General features: G+C 55.4%; 2 protein-coding genes and 18 non-coding genes across 20 annotated transcripts; 1 reads left to right on the top strand and 19 right to left on the bottom strand.

Moving 5' to 3' along the window:
* Positions 1 to 120: 120 nt before the first annotated feature.
* Positions 121 to 192, bottom strand: PHYSODRAFT_t1530. The gene has a single exon. It is a non-coding gene; the product is annotated as a tRNA-Gly (tRNA).
* Positions 193 to 532: 340 nt separating this feature from the next.
* On the bottom strand, positions 533 to 604 carry PHYSODRAFT_t1529. Its single transcript has one exon. It is a non-coding gene; the product is annotated as a tRNA-Gly (tRNA).
* A 744-nt stretch (positions 605 to 1,348) lies between these two features.
* PHYSODRAFT_t1528 lies at positions 1,349 to 1,420 on the bottom strand. The gene has a single exon. It is a non-coding gene; the product is annotated as a tRNA-Gly (tRNA).
* A 339-nt stretch (positions 1,421 to 1,759) lies between these two features.
* On the bottom strand, positions 1,760 to 1,831 carry PHYSODRAFT_t1527. Its single transcript has one exon. It is a non-coding gene; the product is annotated as a tRNA-Gly (tRNA).
* A 780-nt stretch (positions 1,832 to 2,611) lies between these two features.
* PHYSODRAFT_t1526 lies at positions 2,612 to 2,683 on the bottom strand. Its single transcript has one exon. It is a non-coding gene; the product is annotated as a tRNA-Gly (tRNA).
* Positions 2,684 to 3,024: 341 nt separating this feature from the next.
* PHYSODRAFT_t1525 lies at positions 3,025 to 3,096 on the bottom strand. The gene has a single exon. It is a non-coding gene; the product is annotated as a tRNA-Gly (tRNA).
* Positions 3,097 to 3,890: 794 nt separating this feature from the next.
* PHYSODRAFT_t1524 lies at positions 3,891 to 3,962 on the bottom strand. The gene has a single exon. It is a non-coding gene; the product is annotated as a tRNA-Gly (tRNA).
* A 339-nt stretch (positions 3,963 to 4,301) lies between these two features.
* On the bottom strand, positions 4,302 to 4,373 carry PHYSODRAFT_t1523. The gene has a single exon. It is a non-coding gene; the product is annotated as a tRNA-Gly (tRNA).
* Positions 4,374 to 5,137: 764 nt separating this feature from the next.
* On the bottom strand, positions 5,138 to 5,209 carry PHYSODRAFT_t1522. The gene has a single exon. It is a non-coding gene; the product is annotated as a tRNA-Gly (tRNA).
* Positions 5,210 to 5,549: 340 nt separating this feature from the next.
* On the bottom strand, positions 5,550 to 5,621 carry PHYSODRAFT_t1521. The gene has a single exon. It is a non-coding gene; the product is annotated as a tRNA-Gly (tRNA).
* Positions 5,622 to 6,371: 750 nt separating this feature from the next.
* Positions 6,372 to 6,443, bottom strand: PHYSODRAFT_t1520. Its single transcript has one exon. It is a non-coding gene; the product is annotated as a tRNA-Gly (tRNA).
* Positions 6,444 to 6,783: 340 nt separating this feature from the next.
* PHYSODRAFT_t1519 lies at positions 6,784 to 6,855 on the bottom strand. Its single transcript has one exon. It is a non-coding gene; the product is annotated as a tRNA-Gly (tRNA).
* A 768-nt stretch (positions 6,856 to 7,623) lies between these two features.
* On the bottom strand, positions 7,624 to 7,695 carry PHYSODRAFT_t1518. The gene has a single exon. It is a non-coding gene; the product is annotated as a tRNA-Gly (tRNA).
* A 341-nt stretch (positions 7,696 to 8,036) lies between these two features.
* PHYSODRAFT_t1517 lies at positions 8,037 to 8,108 on the bottom strand. Its single transcript has one exon. It is a non-coding gene; the product is annotated as a tRNA-Gly (tRNA).
* Positions 8,109 to 8,876: 768 nt separating this feature from the next.
* On the bottom strand, positions 8,877 to 8,948 carry PHYSODRAFT_t1516. Its single transcript has one exon. It is a non-coding gene; the product is annotated as a tRNA-Gly (tRNA).
* A 340-nt stretch (positions 8,949 to 9,288) lies between these two features.
* On the bottom strand, positions 9,289 to 9,360 carry PHYSODRAFT_t1515. The gene has a single exon. It is a non-coding gene; the product is annotated as a tRNA-Gly (tRNA).
* Positions 9,361 to 10,134: 774 nt separating this feature from the next.
* Positions 10,135 to 10,206, bottom strand: PHYSODRAFT_t1514. Its single transcript has one exon. It is a non-coding gene; the product is annotated as a tRNA-Gly (tRNA).
* A 339-nt stretch (positions 10,207 to 10,545) lies between these two features.
* On the bottom strand, positions 10,546 to 10,617 carry PHYSODRAFT_t1513. The gene has a single exon. It is a non-coding gene; the product is annotated as a tRNA-Gly (tRNA).
* Positions 10,618 to 11,541: 924 nt separating this feature from the next.
* Positions 11,542 to 12,168, top strand: PHYSODRAFT_340477 (hypothetical protein; the record flags this gene model as incomplete). The annotated part of the gene is made up of 3 exons (XM_009538645.1): positions 11,542 to 11,721; positions 11,784 to 11,930; positions 11,959 to 12,168. The coding sequence occupies 3 exons, from the start codon at positions 11,542 to 11,544 to the stop codon at positions 12,166 to 12,168; spliced, it is 537 nt and encodes a 178-aa protein (XP_009536940.1).
* Positions 12,169 to 12,568: 400 nt separating this feature from the next.
* PHYSODRAFT_528701 (hypothetical protein) lies at positions 12,569 to 13,522 on the bottom strand (the record flags this gene model as incomplete). The annotated part of the gene is made up of 2 exons (XM_009538646.1): positions 12,569 to 12,857; positions 13,050 to 13,522. The coding sequence occupies 2 exons, from the start codon at positions 13,520 to 13,522 to the stop codon at positions 12,569 to 12,571; spliced, it is 762 nt and encodes a 253-aa protein (XP_009536941.1).
* Positions 13,523 to 15,669: the final 2,147 nt, after the last annotated feature.

A 15,669-nucleotide genomic window follows, 5' to 3' on the forward strand; every position in this document is an offset into this window, starting at 1 on the left:
GCGGCTGGGCCCTCGGCATCGAGCAAGAGGATCATCAAGCAAAATTGACAAAAGGTGCTCCGAGCAACAATCCACAGACTTCGATGACCGCTGACCGGTCACGACAAACAAGGGAAGGCGTGCGCCGCCGGGGAATCGAACCCCGACCTCGTCCGTGGGAGGGACGAATCCTAACCATTAGACCAACGGCGCGCCAGACAATACCTATGTTACCCACAAACAAACCCCACAAGAACCACAACCCTAGCCAAAACAAAACGCTCCCAACGCCAACGCACCGCCCCACTCGATACCGACAACACACCACGCACTGTCCAACACCCTGTGTGGACCGCCCCCAACCCACCAACTTAGCCCTGGGAGCGTGTGGTTGCGTCTGCAGTTTTCTTGCGTTCAGGCGCAGCTGAACAGGAGAAAACAAGTATCGCCACGAGCCAGAGGTCGAGGGGGCTTGCCCGCACGCCGTGAGGCACGCGCATCGGCCCAAAAGCGCGCAAAAGACGGGGGATGTGCAAGAACAGCTGGCAAAAGATGCGCCGTCGGGGAATCGAACCCCGACCTCATCCTTGGAAGGGATGAATCCTAACCATTAGACCAACGGTGCACATTCCACGATCAAACACACAAAAACACACACCAAACGACGCACAAACAACCATGTCAACCACGCATACTCTATCAAACACCGCCTGTCCTGCGCGCTCACACCCATCAAAGCAAACAACACAGCAAGGCCGCCAACACGCGCGCCAAACTAACCGGCTACACACAGACAGACAGACAGACAGACAGACAGACAGACAAACACGCACACGAGATCATAAAACCTCAAACAACTCGATTGATCGCGCGCTTCGACAGCCGTCAACCCGAGCTTGTCACCCTCGAACACGCACCCCACCGAGCCATACGCACACCCACTCCAACTTGGAGCGGGAAGGCGCTCAACGCGATGTCGAGGTCGTCTCTGTAGCCCCTCTGTTGTTGGACTGTTGGTACGCTGCTAGCTGGTGGAGCTCCGAATCATATCGATATGAGGCGATTTACGCATATACCCCTCCCTGCCCGTGAGCTTTTCCCAACGCAACCCTGTAGGGTCGGTGTAGCAAGCACAAACTATCGCACTCGGATCTGGGCGTCCTGCTCGTCAAAGTAACATCTGTAGGCTGAATGGCGCGGCTGTTGAGGGCCTGGGGAGACTGGTATGGGCCAGCGCAGCGCTGAAAATGCGGCTGGGCCCTCGGCATCGAGCAAGAGGATCATCAAGCAAAATTGACAAAAGGTGCTCCGAGCAACAATCCACAGACTTCGATGACCGCTGACCGGTCACGACAAATAAGGGAAGGCGTGCGCCGCCGGGGAATCGAACCCCGACCTCGTCCGTGGGAGGGACGAATCCTAACCATTAGACCAACGGCGCGCCAGACAATACCTATGTTACCCACAAACAAACCCCACAAGAACACAACCCTAGCCAAAACAAAACGCTCCCAACGCCAACGCACCGCCCCACTCGATACCGACAACACACCACGCACTGTCCAACACCCTGTGTGGACCGCCCCCAACCCACCAACTTAGCCCTGGGAGCGCGTGGTTGCGTCTGCAGTTTTCTTGCGTTCAGGCGCAGCTGAACAGGAGAAAACAAGTATCGCCACGAGCCAGAGGTCGAGGGGGCTTGCCCGCACGCCGTGAGGCACGCGCATCGGCCCAAAAGCGCGCAAAAGACGGGGGATGTGCAAGAACAGCTGGCAAAAGATGCGCCGTCGGGGAATCGAACCCCGACCTCATCCTTGGAAGGGATGAATCCTAACCATTAGACCAACGGTGCACATTCCACGATCAAACACACAAAAACACACACCAAACGACGCACAAACAACCATGTCAACCACGCATACTCTATCAAACACCGCCTGTCCTGCGCGCTCACACCCATCAAAGCAAACAACACAGCAAGGCCGCCAACACGCGCGCCAAACTAACCGGCTACACACATACAGACAGACAGACAGACAGACAGACAGACAGACAGACAGACAGACAGACAGACAGACAGACAGACAAACACGCACACGAGATCATAAAACCTCAAACAACTCGATTGATCGCGCGCTTCGACAGCCGTCAACCCGAGCTTGTCACCCTCGAACACGCACCCCACCGAGCCATACGCACACCCACTCCAACTTGGAGCGGGAAGGCGCTCAACGCGATGTCGAGGTCGTCTCTGTAGCCCCTCTGTTGTTGGACTGTTGGTACGCTGCTAGCTGGTGGAGCTCCGAATCATATCGATATGAGGCGATTTACGCATATACCCCTCCCTGCCCGTGAGCTTTTCCCAACGCAACCCTGTAGGGTCGGTGTAGCAAGCACAAACTATCGCACTCGGATCTGGGCGTCCTGCTCGTCAAAGTAACATCTGTAGGCTGAATGGCGCGGCTGTTGAGGGCCTGGGGAGACTGGTATGGGCCAGCGCAGCGCTGAAAATGCGGCTGGGCCCTCGGCATCGAGCAAGAGGATCATCAAGCAAAATTGACAAAAGGTGCTCCGAGCAACAATCCACAGACTTCGATGACCGCTGATCGGTCACGACAAACAAGGGAAGGCGTGCGCCGCCGGGGAATCGAACCCCGACCTCGTCCGTGGGAGGGACGAATCCTAACCATTAGACCAACGGCGCGCCAGACAATACCCATGTTACCCACAAACAAACCCCACAAGAACCACAACCCTAACCAAAACAAAACGCTCCCCAACGCCAACGCACCGCCCCACTCGATACCGACAACACACCACGCACTGTCCAACACCCTGTGTGGACCGCCCCCAACCCACCAACTTAGCCCTGGGAGCGCGTGGTTGCGTCTGCAGTTTTCTTGCGTTCAGGCGCAGCTGAACAGGAGAAAACAAGTATCGCCACGAGCCAGAGGTCGAGGGGGCTTGCCCGCACGCCGTGAGGCACGCGCATCGGCCCAAAAGCGCGCAAAAGACGGGGGATGTGCAAGAACAGCTGGCAAAAGATGCGCCGTCGGGGAATCGAATCCCGACCTCATCCTTGGAAGGGATGAATCCTAACCATTAGACCAACGGTGCACATTCCACGATCAAACACACAAAAACACACACCAAACGACGCACAAACAACCATGTCAACCACGCATACTCTATCAAACACCGCCTGTCCTACCCATCAAAGCAAACAACACAGCAAGGCCGCCAACACGCGCGCCAAACTAACCGGCTACACACATACAGACAGACAGACAGACAGACAGACAGACAGACAGACAGACAGACAGACAGACAGACAGACAGACAGACAGACAGACAGACAGACAGACAAACACGCACACGAGATCATAAAACCTCAAACAACTCGATTGATCGCGCGCTTCGACAGCCGTCAACCCGAGCTTGTCACCCTCGAACACGCACCCCACCGAGCCATACGCACACCCACTCCAACTTGGAGCGGGAAGGCGCTCAACGCGATGTCGAGGTCGTCTCTGTAGCCCCTCTGTTGTTGGACTGTTGGTACGCTGCTAGCTGGTGGAGCTCCGAATCATATCGATATGAGGCGATTTACGCATATACCCCTCCCTGCCCGTGAGCTTTTCCCAACGCAACCCTGTAGGGTCGGTGTAGCAAGCACAAACTATCGCACTCGGATCTGGGCGTCCTGCTCGTCAAAGTAACATCTGTAGGCTGAATGGCGCGGCTGTTGAGGGCCTGGGGAGACTGGTATGGGCCAGCGCAGCGCTGAAAATGCGGCTGGGCCCTCGGCATCGAGCAAGAGGATCATCAAGCAAAATTGACAAAAGGTGCTCCGAGCAACAATCCACAGACTTCGATGACCGCTGACCGGTCACGACAAACAAGGGAAGGCGTGCGCCGCCGGGGAATCGAACCCCGACCTCGTCCGTGGGAGGGACGAATCCTAACCATTAGACCAACGGCGCGCCAGACAATACCTATGTTACCCACAAACAAACCCCACAAGAACACAACCCTAGCCAAAACAAAACGCTCCCAACGCCAACGCACCGCCCCACTCGATACCGACAACACACCACGCACTGTCCAACACCCTGTGTGGACCGCCCCCAACCCACCAACTTAGCCCTGGGAGCGCGTGGTTGCGTCTGCAGTTTTCTTGCGTTCAGGCGCAGCTGAACAGGAGAAAACAAGTATCGCCACGAGCCAGAGGTCGAGGGGGCTTGCCCGCACGCCGTGAGGCACGCGCATCGGCCCAAAAGCGCGCAAAAGACGGGGGATGTGCAAGAACAGCTGGCAAAAGATGCGCCGTCGGGGAATCGAACCCCGACCTCATCCTTGGAAGGGATGAATCCTAACCATTAGACCAACGGTGCACATTCCACGATCAAACACACAAAAACACACACCAAACGACGCACAAACAACCATGTCAACCACGCATACTCTATCAAACACCGCCTGTCCTGCGCGCTCACACCCATCAAAGCAAACAACACAGCAAGGCCGCCAACACGCGCGCCAAACTAACCGGCTACACACATACAGACAGACAGACAGACAGACAGACAGACAGACAGACAGACAGACAGACAAACACGCACACGAGATCATAAAACCTCAAACAACTCGATTGATCGCGCGCTTCGACAGCCGTCAACCCGAGCTTGTCACCCTCGAACACGCACCCCACCGAGCCATACGCACACCCACTCCAACTTGGAGCGGGAAGGCGCTCAACGCGATGTCGAGGTCGTCTCTGTAGCCCCTCTGTTGTTGGACTGTTGGTACGCTGCTAGCTGGTGGAGCTCCGAATCATATCGATATGAGGCGATTTACGCATATACCCCTCCCTGCCCGTGAGCTTTTCCCAACGCAACCCTGTAGGGTCGGTGTAGCAAGCACAAACTATCGCACTCGGATCTGGGCGTCCTGCTCGTCAAAGTAACATCTGTAGGCTGAATGGCGCGGCTGTTGAGGGCCTGGGGAGACTGGTATGGGCCAGCGCAGCGCTGAAAATGCGGCTGGGCCCTCGGCATCGAGCAAGAGGATCATCAAGCAAAATTGACAAAAGGTGCTCCGAGCAACAATCCACAGACTTCGATGACCGCTGACCGGTCACGACAAACAAGGGAAGGCGTGCGCCGCCGGGGAATCGAACCCCGACCTCGTCCGTGGGAGGGACGAATCCTAACCATTAGACCAACGGCGCGCCAGACAATACCTATGTTACCCACAAACAAACCCCACAAGAACCACAACCCTAGCCAAAACAAAACGCTCCCAACGCCAACGCACCGCCCCACTCGATACCGACAACACACCACGCACTGTCCAACACCCTGTGTGGACCGCCCCCAACCCACCAACTTAGCCCTGGGAGCGCGTGGTTGCGTCTGCAGTTTTCTTGCGTTCAGGCGCAGCTGAACAGGAGAAAACAAGTATCGCCACGAGCCAGAGGTCGAGGGGGCTTGCCCGCACGCCGTGAGGCACGCGCATCGGCCCAAAAGCGCGCAAAAGACGGGGGATGTGCAAGAACAGCTGGCAAAAGATGCGCCGTCGGGGAATCGAACCCCGACCTCATCCTTGGAAGGGATGAATCCTAACCATTAGACCAACGGTGCACATTCCACGATCAAACACACAAAAACACACACCAAACGACGCACAAACAACCATGTCAACCACGCATACTCTATCAAACACCGCCTGTCCTACCCATCAAAGCAAACAACACAGCAAGGCCGCCAACACGCGCGCCAAACTAACCGGCTACACACATACAGACAGACAGACAGACAGACAGACAGACAGACAGACAGACAGACAAACACGCACACGAGATCATAAAACCTCAAACAACTCGATTGATCGCGCGCTTCGACAGCCGTCAACCCGAGCTTGTCACCCTCGAACACGCACCCCACCGAGCCATACGCACACCCACTCCAACTTGGAGCGGGAAGGCGCTCAACGCGATGTCGAGGTCGTCTCTGTAGCCCCTCTGTTGTTGGACTGTTGGTACGCTGCTAGCTGGTGGAGCTCCGAATCATATCGATATGAGGCGATTTACGCATATACCCCTCCCTGCCCGTGAGCTTTTCCCAACGCAACCCTGTAGGGTCGGTGTAGCAAGCACAAACTATCGCACTCGGATCTGGGCGTCCTGCTCGTCAAAGTAACATCTGTAGGCTGAATGGCGCGGCTGTTGAGGGCCTGGGGAGACTGGTATGGGCCAGCGCAGCGCTGAAAATGCGGCTGGGCCCTCGGCATCGAGCAAGAGGATCATCAAGCAAAATTGACAAAAGGTGCTCCGAGCAACAATCCACAGACTTCGATGACCGCTGACCGGTCACGACAAACAAGGGAAGGCGTGCGCCGCCGGGGAATCGAATCCCGACCTCGTCCGTGGGAGGGACGAATCCTAACCATTAGACCAACGGCGCGCCAGACAATACCCATGTTACCCACAAACAAACCCCACAAGAACCACAACCCTAGCCAAAACAAAACGCTCCCAACGCCAACGCACCGCCCCACTCGATACCGACAACACACCACGCACTGTCCAACACCCTGTGTGGACCGCCCCCAACCCACCAACTTAGCCCTGGGAGCGCGTGGTTGCGTCTGCAGTTTTCTTGCGTTCAGGCGCAGCTGAACAGGAGAAAACAAGTATCGCCACGAGCCAGAGGTCGAGGGGGCTTGCCCGCACGCCGTGAGGCACGCGCATCGGCCCAAAAGCGCGCAAAAGACGGGGGATGTGCAAGAACAGCTGGCAAAAGATGCGCCGTCGGGGAATCGAACCCCGACCTCATCCTTGGAAGGGATGAATCCTAACCATTAGACCAACGGTGCACATTCCACGATCAAACACACAAAAACACACACCAAACGACGCACAAACAACCATGTCAACCACGCATACTCTATCAAACACCGCCTGTCCTGCGCGCTCACACCCATCAAAGCAAACAACACAGCAAGGCCGCCAACACGCGCGCCAAACTAACCGGCTACACACATACATACAGACAGACAGACAGACAGACAGACAGACAGACAGACAGACAGACAAACACGCACACGAGATCATAAAACCTCAAACAACTCGATTGATCGCGCGCTTCGACAGCCGTCAACCCGAGCTTGTCACCCTCGAACACGCACCCCACCGAGCCATACGCACACCCACTCCAACTTGGAGCGGGAAGGCGCTCAACGCGATGTCGAGGTCGTCTCTGTAGCCCCTCTGTTGTTGGACTGTTGGTACGCTGCTAGCTGGTGGAGCTCCGAATCATATCGATATGAGGCGATTTACGCATATACCCCTCCCTGCCCGTGAGCTTTTCCCAACGCAACCCTGTAGGGTCGGTGTAGCAAGCACAAACTATCGCACTCGGATCTGGGCGTCCTGCTCGTCAAAGTAACATCTGTAGGCTGAATGGCGCGGGGGGGGGTTGAGGGCCTGGGGAGACTGGTATGGGCCAGCGCAGCGCTGAAAATGCGGCTGGGCCCTCGGCATCGAGCAAGAGGATCATCAAGCAAAATTGACAAAAGGTGCTCCGAGCAACAATCCACAGACTTCGATGACCGCTGACCGGTCACGACAAACAAGGGAAGGCGTGCGCCGCCGGGGAATCGAACCCCGACCTCGTCCGTGGGAGGGACGAATCCTAACCATTAGACCAACGGCGCGCCAGACAATACCCATGTTACCCACAAACAAACCCCACAAGAACCACAACCCTAGCCAAAACAAAACGCTCCCCAACGCCAACGCACCGCCCCACTCGATACCGACAACACACCACGCACTGTCCAACACCCTGTGTGGACCGCCCCCAACCCACCAACTTAGCCCTGGGAGCGCGTGGTTGCGTCTGCAGTTTTCTTGCGTTCAGGCGCAGCTGAACAGGAGAAAACAAGTATCGCCACGAGCCAGAGGTCGAGGGGGCTTGCCCGCACGCCGTGAGGCACGCGCATCGGCCCAAAAGCGCGCAAAAGACGGGGGATGTGCAAGAACAGCTGGCAAAAGATGCGCCGTCGGGGAATCGAATCCCGACCTCATCCTTGGAAGGGATGAATCCTAACCATTAGACCAACGGTGCACATTCCACGATCAAACACACAAAAACACACACCAAACGACGCACAAACAACCATGTCAACCACGCATACTCTATCAAACACCGCCTGTCCTGCGCGCTCACACCCATCAAAGCAAACAACACAGCAAGGCCGCCAACACGCGCGCCAAACTAACCGGCTACACACATACAGACAGACAGACAGACAGACAGACAGACAGACAGACAGACAGACAGACAGACAAACACGCACACGAGATCATAAAACCTCAAACAACTCGATTGATCGCGCGCTTCGACAGCCGTCAACCCGAGCTTGTCACCCTCGAACACGCACCCCACCGAGCCATACGCACACCCACTCCAACTTGGAGCGGGAAGGCGCTCAACGCGATGTCGAGGTCGTCTCTGTAGCCCCTCTGTTGTTGGACTGTTGGTACGCTGCTAGCTGGTGGAGCTCCGAATCATATCGATATGAGGCGATTTACGCATATACCCCTCCCTGCCCGTGAGCTTTTCCCAACGCAACCCTGTAGGGTCGGTGTAGCAAGCACAAACTATCGCACTCGGATCTGGGCGTCCTGCTCGTCAAAGTAACATCTGTAGGCTGAATGGCGCGGCTGTTGAGGGCCTGGGGAGACTGGTATGGGCCAGCGCAGCGCTGAAAATGCGGCTGGGCCCTCGGCATCGAGCAAGAGGATCATCAAGCAAAATTGACAAAAGGTGCTCCGAGCAACAATCCACAGACTTCGATGACCGCTGATCGGTCACGACAAACAAGGGAAGGCGTGCGCCGCCGGGGAATCGAACCCCGACCTCGTCCGTGGGAGGGACGAATCCTAACCATTAGACCAACGGCGCGCCAGACAATACCTATGTTACCCACAAACAAACCCCACAAGAACCACAACCCTAGCCAAAACAAAACGCTCCCAACGCCAACGCACCGCCCCACTCGATACCGACAACACACCACGCACTGTCCAACACCCTGTGTGGACCGCCCCCAACCCACCAACTTAGCCCTGGGAGCGCGTGGTTGCGTCTGCAGTTTTCTTGCGTTCAGGCGCAGCTGAACAGGAGAAAACAAGTATCGCCACGAGCCAGAGGTCGAGGGGGCTTGCCCGCACGCCGTGAGGCACGCGCATCGGCCCAAAAGCGCGCAAAAGACGGGGGATGTGCAAGAACAGCTGGCAAAAGATGCGCCGTCGGGGAATCGAACCCCGACCTCATCCTTGGAAGGGATGAATCCTAACCGTTAGAGCAACGGTGCACATTCCACGATCAAACACACAAAAACACACACCAAACGACGCACAAACAACCATGTCAACCACGCATACTCTATCAAACACCGCCTGTCCTACCCATCAAAGCAAACAACACAGCAAGGCCGCCAACACGCGCGCCAAACTAACCGGCTACACACATACAGACAGACAGACAGACAGACAGACAGACAGACAGACAGACAGACAGACAGACAGACAGACAGACAGACAAACACGCACACGAGATCATAAAACCTCAAACAACTCGATTGATCGCGCGCTTCGACAGCCGTCAACCCGAGCTTGTCACCCTCGAACACGCACCCCACCGAGCCATACGCACACCCACTCCAACTTGGAGCGGGAAGGCGCTCAACGCGATGTCGAGGTCGTCTCTGTAGCCCCTCTGTTGTTGGACTGTTGGTACGCTGCTAGCTGGTGGAGCTCCGAATCATATCGATATGAGGCGATTTACGCATATACCCCTCCCTGCCCGTGAGCTTTTCCCAACGCAACCCTGTAGGGTCGGTGTAGCAAGCACAAACTATCGCACTCGGATCTGGGCGTCCTGCTCGTCAAAGTAACATCTGTAGGCTGAATGGCGCGGCTGTTGAGGGCCTGGGGAGACTGGTATGGGCCAGCGCAGCGCTGAAAATGCGGCTGGGCCCTCGGCATCGAGCAAGAGGATCATCAAGCAAAATTGACAAAAGGTGCTCCGAGCAACAATCCACAGACTTCGATGACCGCTGACCGGTCACGACAAACAAGGGAAGGCGTGCGCCGCCGGGGAATCGAACCCCGACCTCGTCCGTGGGAGGGACGAATCCTAACCATTAGACCAACGGCGCGCCAGACAATACCCATGTTACCCACAAACAAACCCCACAAGAACACAACCCTAGCCAAAACAAAACGCTCCCAACGCCAACGCACCGCCCCACTCGATACCGACAACACACCACGCACTGTCCAACACCCTGTGTGGACCGCCCCCAACCCACCAACTTAGCCCTGGGAGCGCGTGGTTGCGTCTGCAGTTTTCTTGCGTTCAGGCGCAGCTGAACAGGAGAAAACAAGTATCGCCACGAGCCAGAGGTCGAGGGGGCTTGCCCGCACGCCGTGAGGCACGCGCATCGGCCCAAAAGCGCGCAAAAGACGGGGGATGTGCAAGAACAGCTGGCAAAAGATGCGCCGTCGGGGAATCGAACCCCGACCTCATCCTTGGAAGGGATGAATCCTAACCATTAGACCAACGGTGCACATTCCACGATCAAACACACAAAAACACACACCAAACGACGCACAAACAACCATGTCAACCACGCATACTCTATCAAACACCGCCTGTCCTACCCATCAAAGCAAACAACACAGCAAGGCCGCCAACACGCGCGCCAAACTAACCGGCTACACACATACAGACAGACAGACAGACAGACAGACAGACAGACAGACAGACAGACAGACAGACAGACAGACAGACAGACAGACAGACAGACAGACAGACAGACAGACAGACAGACAGACAAACACGCACACGAGATCATAAAACCTCAAACAACTCGATTGATCGCGCGCTTCGACAGCCGTCAACCCGAGCTTGTCACCCTCGAACACGCACCCCACCGAGCCATACGCACACCCACTCCAACTTGGAGCGGGAAGGCGCTCAACGCGATGTCGAGGTCGTCTCTGTAGCCCCTCTGTTGTTGGACTGTTGGTACGCTGCTAGCTGGTGGAGCTCCGAATCATATCGATATGAGGCGATTTACGCATATACCCCTCCCTGCCCGTGAGCTTTTCCCAACGCCGGTCAGCGGTCATCGAAGTCTGTGGATTGTTGCTCGGAGCACCTTTTGTCAATTTTGCTTGATGATCCTCTTGCTCGATGCCGAGTAGGCTTCTCAACATTCAGTCCAACCTCAAGGTTTTACTCAACGTTATAAACGCAGGTTGAGGTTGAACAAAATGTTCATTAACCGTAATCCGGATCCTGTGCCAGCGGACAAAACGCGTAGCTGAAGCTGGGCACTGCAGGAAGACTTGACCTGAACCTCGCCAGCTACATCACGCCCAAGCTCACTATCATGGATCGCTGCCTGCTACACGATCCACCTTTAACGACGACGAGGGCAGCCGTGAGGTTGGTGTGGAACGGCACTCTGGGAACGTTGTAGCCACAAATGGCTCTCTTGGTCTCCGCCTCCTACGCTCTCCAGGATGTTGTCGCCTGCACCTCTCAAGACCTCAGCTCGTTGAAGGGCTCGGCACTGCTGGTCGTAGAGGTGCTGCACCAGACCCAGACACGCAAATTCATGGCCGAGAAGGTGTACAAGCTTGTGTGGGATGCGGACACGGAGCAGGTGGCGCTTAACAGCAGCACGGGACGCCGAAGATCACCGCTCTTGGCAAGTAATTGGTGCAGCTCAACGCCGAGGAGGAAACCTTCGTGGATAACATGGCCTGCTACGTGACCTCAAGCACGGAGAAGACTTACTGCACGACCGTGATCTGCTTGACGCGCAGCACGCCGAGCGCATGCAACCGGAAGGAGCGCTACGACTGCAGCACGGTGAAGGCACCCGACGCTGGACCCCGAGAGCACGTACTCATTCAGCTGCAAGGTCGCGTCCGAAGTCGAGAACCTGCTCGTCGTGCCTACGGACGACGAGGCTACCACCGTGGACCCTGCGAAGACGGAAAGTGAGATCCAAGGCGGCGGCGCCCATGTAAGTAAAGGCACCGCGTCCGTGCTCCGACAGCTCAACAAGAACGCGGACCCGACGGTAGCTCCGAGGCAGATCCGCTGAACGCCGACGTCATGGCGCCGCTGCCGCCCACTTCAACTTTCCAGCTGCATACGAACGACCAAGTCTACTTCTTACCGCAGCGACCTGATATCATTGCCGCTCAATGTCTGGTCGACAAAGGCCGCGGGAGCATCTTGTGCTCTGCTACGTCCTGCTGACGGACTAATACGACTTCAAGATGCTCAAGTAGCGTGCGATGGCCAACTTGAGCATCCTCAGCGTGTAGTCGCGTGCGACCAGTGCGGGAGCTGCCCGAACCAGGTTCTCCATATTACTTCATTATGGTGTATTAAATGCAACACGCTGCCACAGTTCTCACATTGTCATTGTGTCATTTGGGTTGAATGCATTACGTACAGCGCATTCGAGGGGACATAAGAAACTCGTGGCAATGAAAAAACTATTTACCCTTCTTTAGACCTGCATTTTCGGCAATGAATACTAGATCTCGCACAAGGTTAACATCCATCTGACATCGCTTTGCAGTCACCGTGTTTCCCGCTGTAGAGAAAGCTCGTTCCGATGGCACCGACGTAGCAACACACCCAAGCCATTTCCGTGCGAGAAGAGCGAGGGACGGATAGTTATGGCCGTTGACAGACCACCACACGAGCGGGTCTTGCTTACGGGGGACAGACTTAGCCGCTTCTAGGTAGGCTACGAACTCGTTCGAACAGTTGAGCCGCAGGCTTTGGAGTGTCGGGTCGTCGCTTTCAGGCGAGCTGTCGTCTTCACTGTCCGAGCCCAGCAGGTCATCCCAGACACCGGTGGTATCGTCGCTTGGAGATCGAGACGGAGGAATGCTTCGGGAGCCGTGATCGGGTGTTGCTGATCTCCCTAAGAAGTTGCGAGCGGCTATTGCTGCAGCATCCAACAGACACTGCCTAGCAAGATCGATCTCGTCTTGTTTGAGCAACTTCATTTTGTGAAAGCGAGGGTCTAGAAACGAAATCCAAACTAGGTCAAAATCCATTCCGGTAAAACGTGACTTGAAGAGGTCCAAGATGGCCTGGCGTGCTTGCTGCATAAGTGACAGCATATCGGCTTGGAATTCTTGGCGTCCAGCTAGCGCAGCCTGCTTGGTGAATATGGACGAGTCTTGCAGCACCTTCTTGATGCGACGCAACATGGGGAACGCCAACGCCAACGTGGGGTAATAACATCCTCCCAGCACCTTAGTCACAGCGGCTATCGGATCCAGCATCGCCACTAAGCACTTAATCACAAACCATTCATTTGGTTTTGGGTACTTGTCTTGACTCAAATCCTTGAACTCCTTCTTTCCTTCGGGCGTCTCGAGGTACGTGAAAAAACTATCCAAGGGGGCCTCAAGCTCAATCAAACGAGCGAGCATGTCCCGACACGAGTTCCATCGTGTTGGGCAGTCGGTAATCAAATGCAGGGCTGACCTTTTCCACTCCTTGATCTGGATTTCATCGAGACGGTTTGTAGCCTTGGCAGACTTGTGGAAATAGGTAGCTAGTGCTCGAAATCGCTGAACGATTCCACGGACGCGTGCTAGTGCTTCTCCGTACCTAGTGGGTGAGCTTGCTATGAACTTTTCGAGCTCAATGATCGCTGCTTCTTGCTCCAGCTCAGACGCTTCGACAACTTCATCATCATCCACAGGCTGGTTTGCCACAAAGTTTGCAGTAGTTAGTGCTGGTCTAGCGTCGGCTTGATCTTCTTCATTAGCGCCCGAAGCATCCGTAACAGCGAGCGCAGAGTCTCCCTTTTGTCGTGCCAGTGCGCCACCAAGAACTAGATGGAGTGAATGAGGAATACACGACATATTCTTGACACCCAGAATATCGCTGCCAAGCACGGCGTTTGAAGCGCCGTCGCGGAGCAGCAGTGTGCACATATCAGGGTGCAACTCCCAGCGCTCCACCATATCTTCTAAGCCACGAGCGATAGCAATCCCGGTGTGCATCCCCGGAAACGCTTCTACCTCCAGTGTCCAACTGCACATCATTAAGGTGTATTAAATGCAACACGCTGCCACAGTTCTCACATTGTCATTGTGTCATTTGGGTTGAATGCATTACGTACAGCGCATTCGAGGGGACATAAGAAACTCGTGGCAATGAAAAAACTATTTACCCTTCTTTAGACCTGCATTTTCGGCAATGAATACTAGATCTCGCACAAGGTTAACATCCATCTGACATCGCTTTGCAGTCACCGTGTTTCCCGCTGTAGAGAAAGCTCGTTCCGATGGCACCGACGTAGCAACACACCCAAGCCATTTCCGTGCGAGAAGAGCGAGGGACGGATAGTTATGGCCGTTGACAGACCACCACACGAGCGGGTCTTGCTTACGGGGGACAGACTTAGCCGCTTCTAGGTAGGCTACGAACTCGTTCGAACAGTTGAGCCGCAGGCTTTGGAGTGTCGGGTCGTCGCTTTCAGGCGAGCTGTCGTCTTCACTGTCCGAGCCCAGCAGGTCATCCCAGACACCGGTGGTATCGTCGCTTGGAGATCGAGACGGAGGAATGCTTCGGGAGCCGTGATCGGGTGTTGCTGATCTCCCTAAGAAGTTGCGAGCGGCTATTGCTGCAGCATCCAACAGACACTGCCTAGCAAGATCGATCTCGTCTTGTTTGAGCAACTTCATTTTGTGAAAGCGAGGGTCTAGAAACGAAATCCAAACTAGGTCAAAATCCATTCCGGTAAAACGTGACTTGAAGAGGTCCAAGATGGCCTGGCGTGCTTGCTGCATAAGTGACAGCATATCGGCTTGGAATTCTTGGCGTCCAGCTAGCGCAGCCTGCTTGGTGAATATGGACGAGTCTTGCAGCACCTTCTTGATGCGACGCAACATGGGGAACGCCAACGCCAACGTGGGGTAATAACATCCTCCCAGCACCTTAGTCACAGCGGCTATCGGATCCAGCATCGCCACTAAGCACTTAATCACAAACCATTCATTTGGTTTTGGGTACTTGTCTTGACTCAAATCCTTGAACTCCTTCTTTCCTTCGGGCGTCTCGAGGTACGTGAAAAAACTATCCAAGGGGGCCTCAAGCTCAATCAAACGAGCGAGCATGTCCCGACACGAGTTCCATCGTGTTGGGCAGTCGGTAATCAAATGCAGGGCTGACCTTTTCCACTCCTTGATCTGGATTTCATCGAGACGGTTTGTAGCCTTGGCAGACTTGTGGAAATAGGTAGCTAGTGCTCGAAATCGCTGAACGATTCCACGGACGCGTGCTAGTGCTTCTCCGTACCTAGTGGGTGAGCTTGCTATGAACTTTTCGAGCTCAATGATCGCTGCTTCTTGCTCCAGCTCAGACGCTTCGACAACTTCATCATCATCCACAGGCTGGTTTGCCACAAAGTTTGCAGTAGTTAGTGCTGGTCTAGCGTCGGCTTGATCTTCTTCATTAGCGCCCGAAGCATCCGTAACAGCGAGCGCAGAGTCTCCCTTTTGTCGTGCCAGTGCGCCACCAAGAACTAGATGGAGTGAATGAGGAATACACAACATATTCTTGACACCCA

The sequence above is a fragment of the Phytophthora sojae genome (genome assembly GCF_000149755.1).
Source record: "Phytophthora sojae unplaced genomic scaffold PHYSOscaffold_12, whole genome shotgun sequence".
In the NCBI taxonomy this organism is placed as follows: domain Eukaryota; phylum Oomycota; class Peronosporomycetes; order Peronosporales; family Peronosporaceae; genus Phytophthora; species Phytophthora sojae.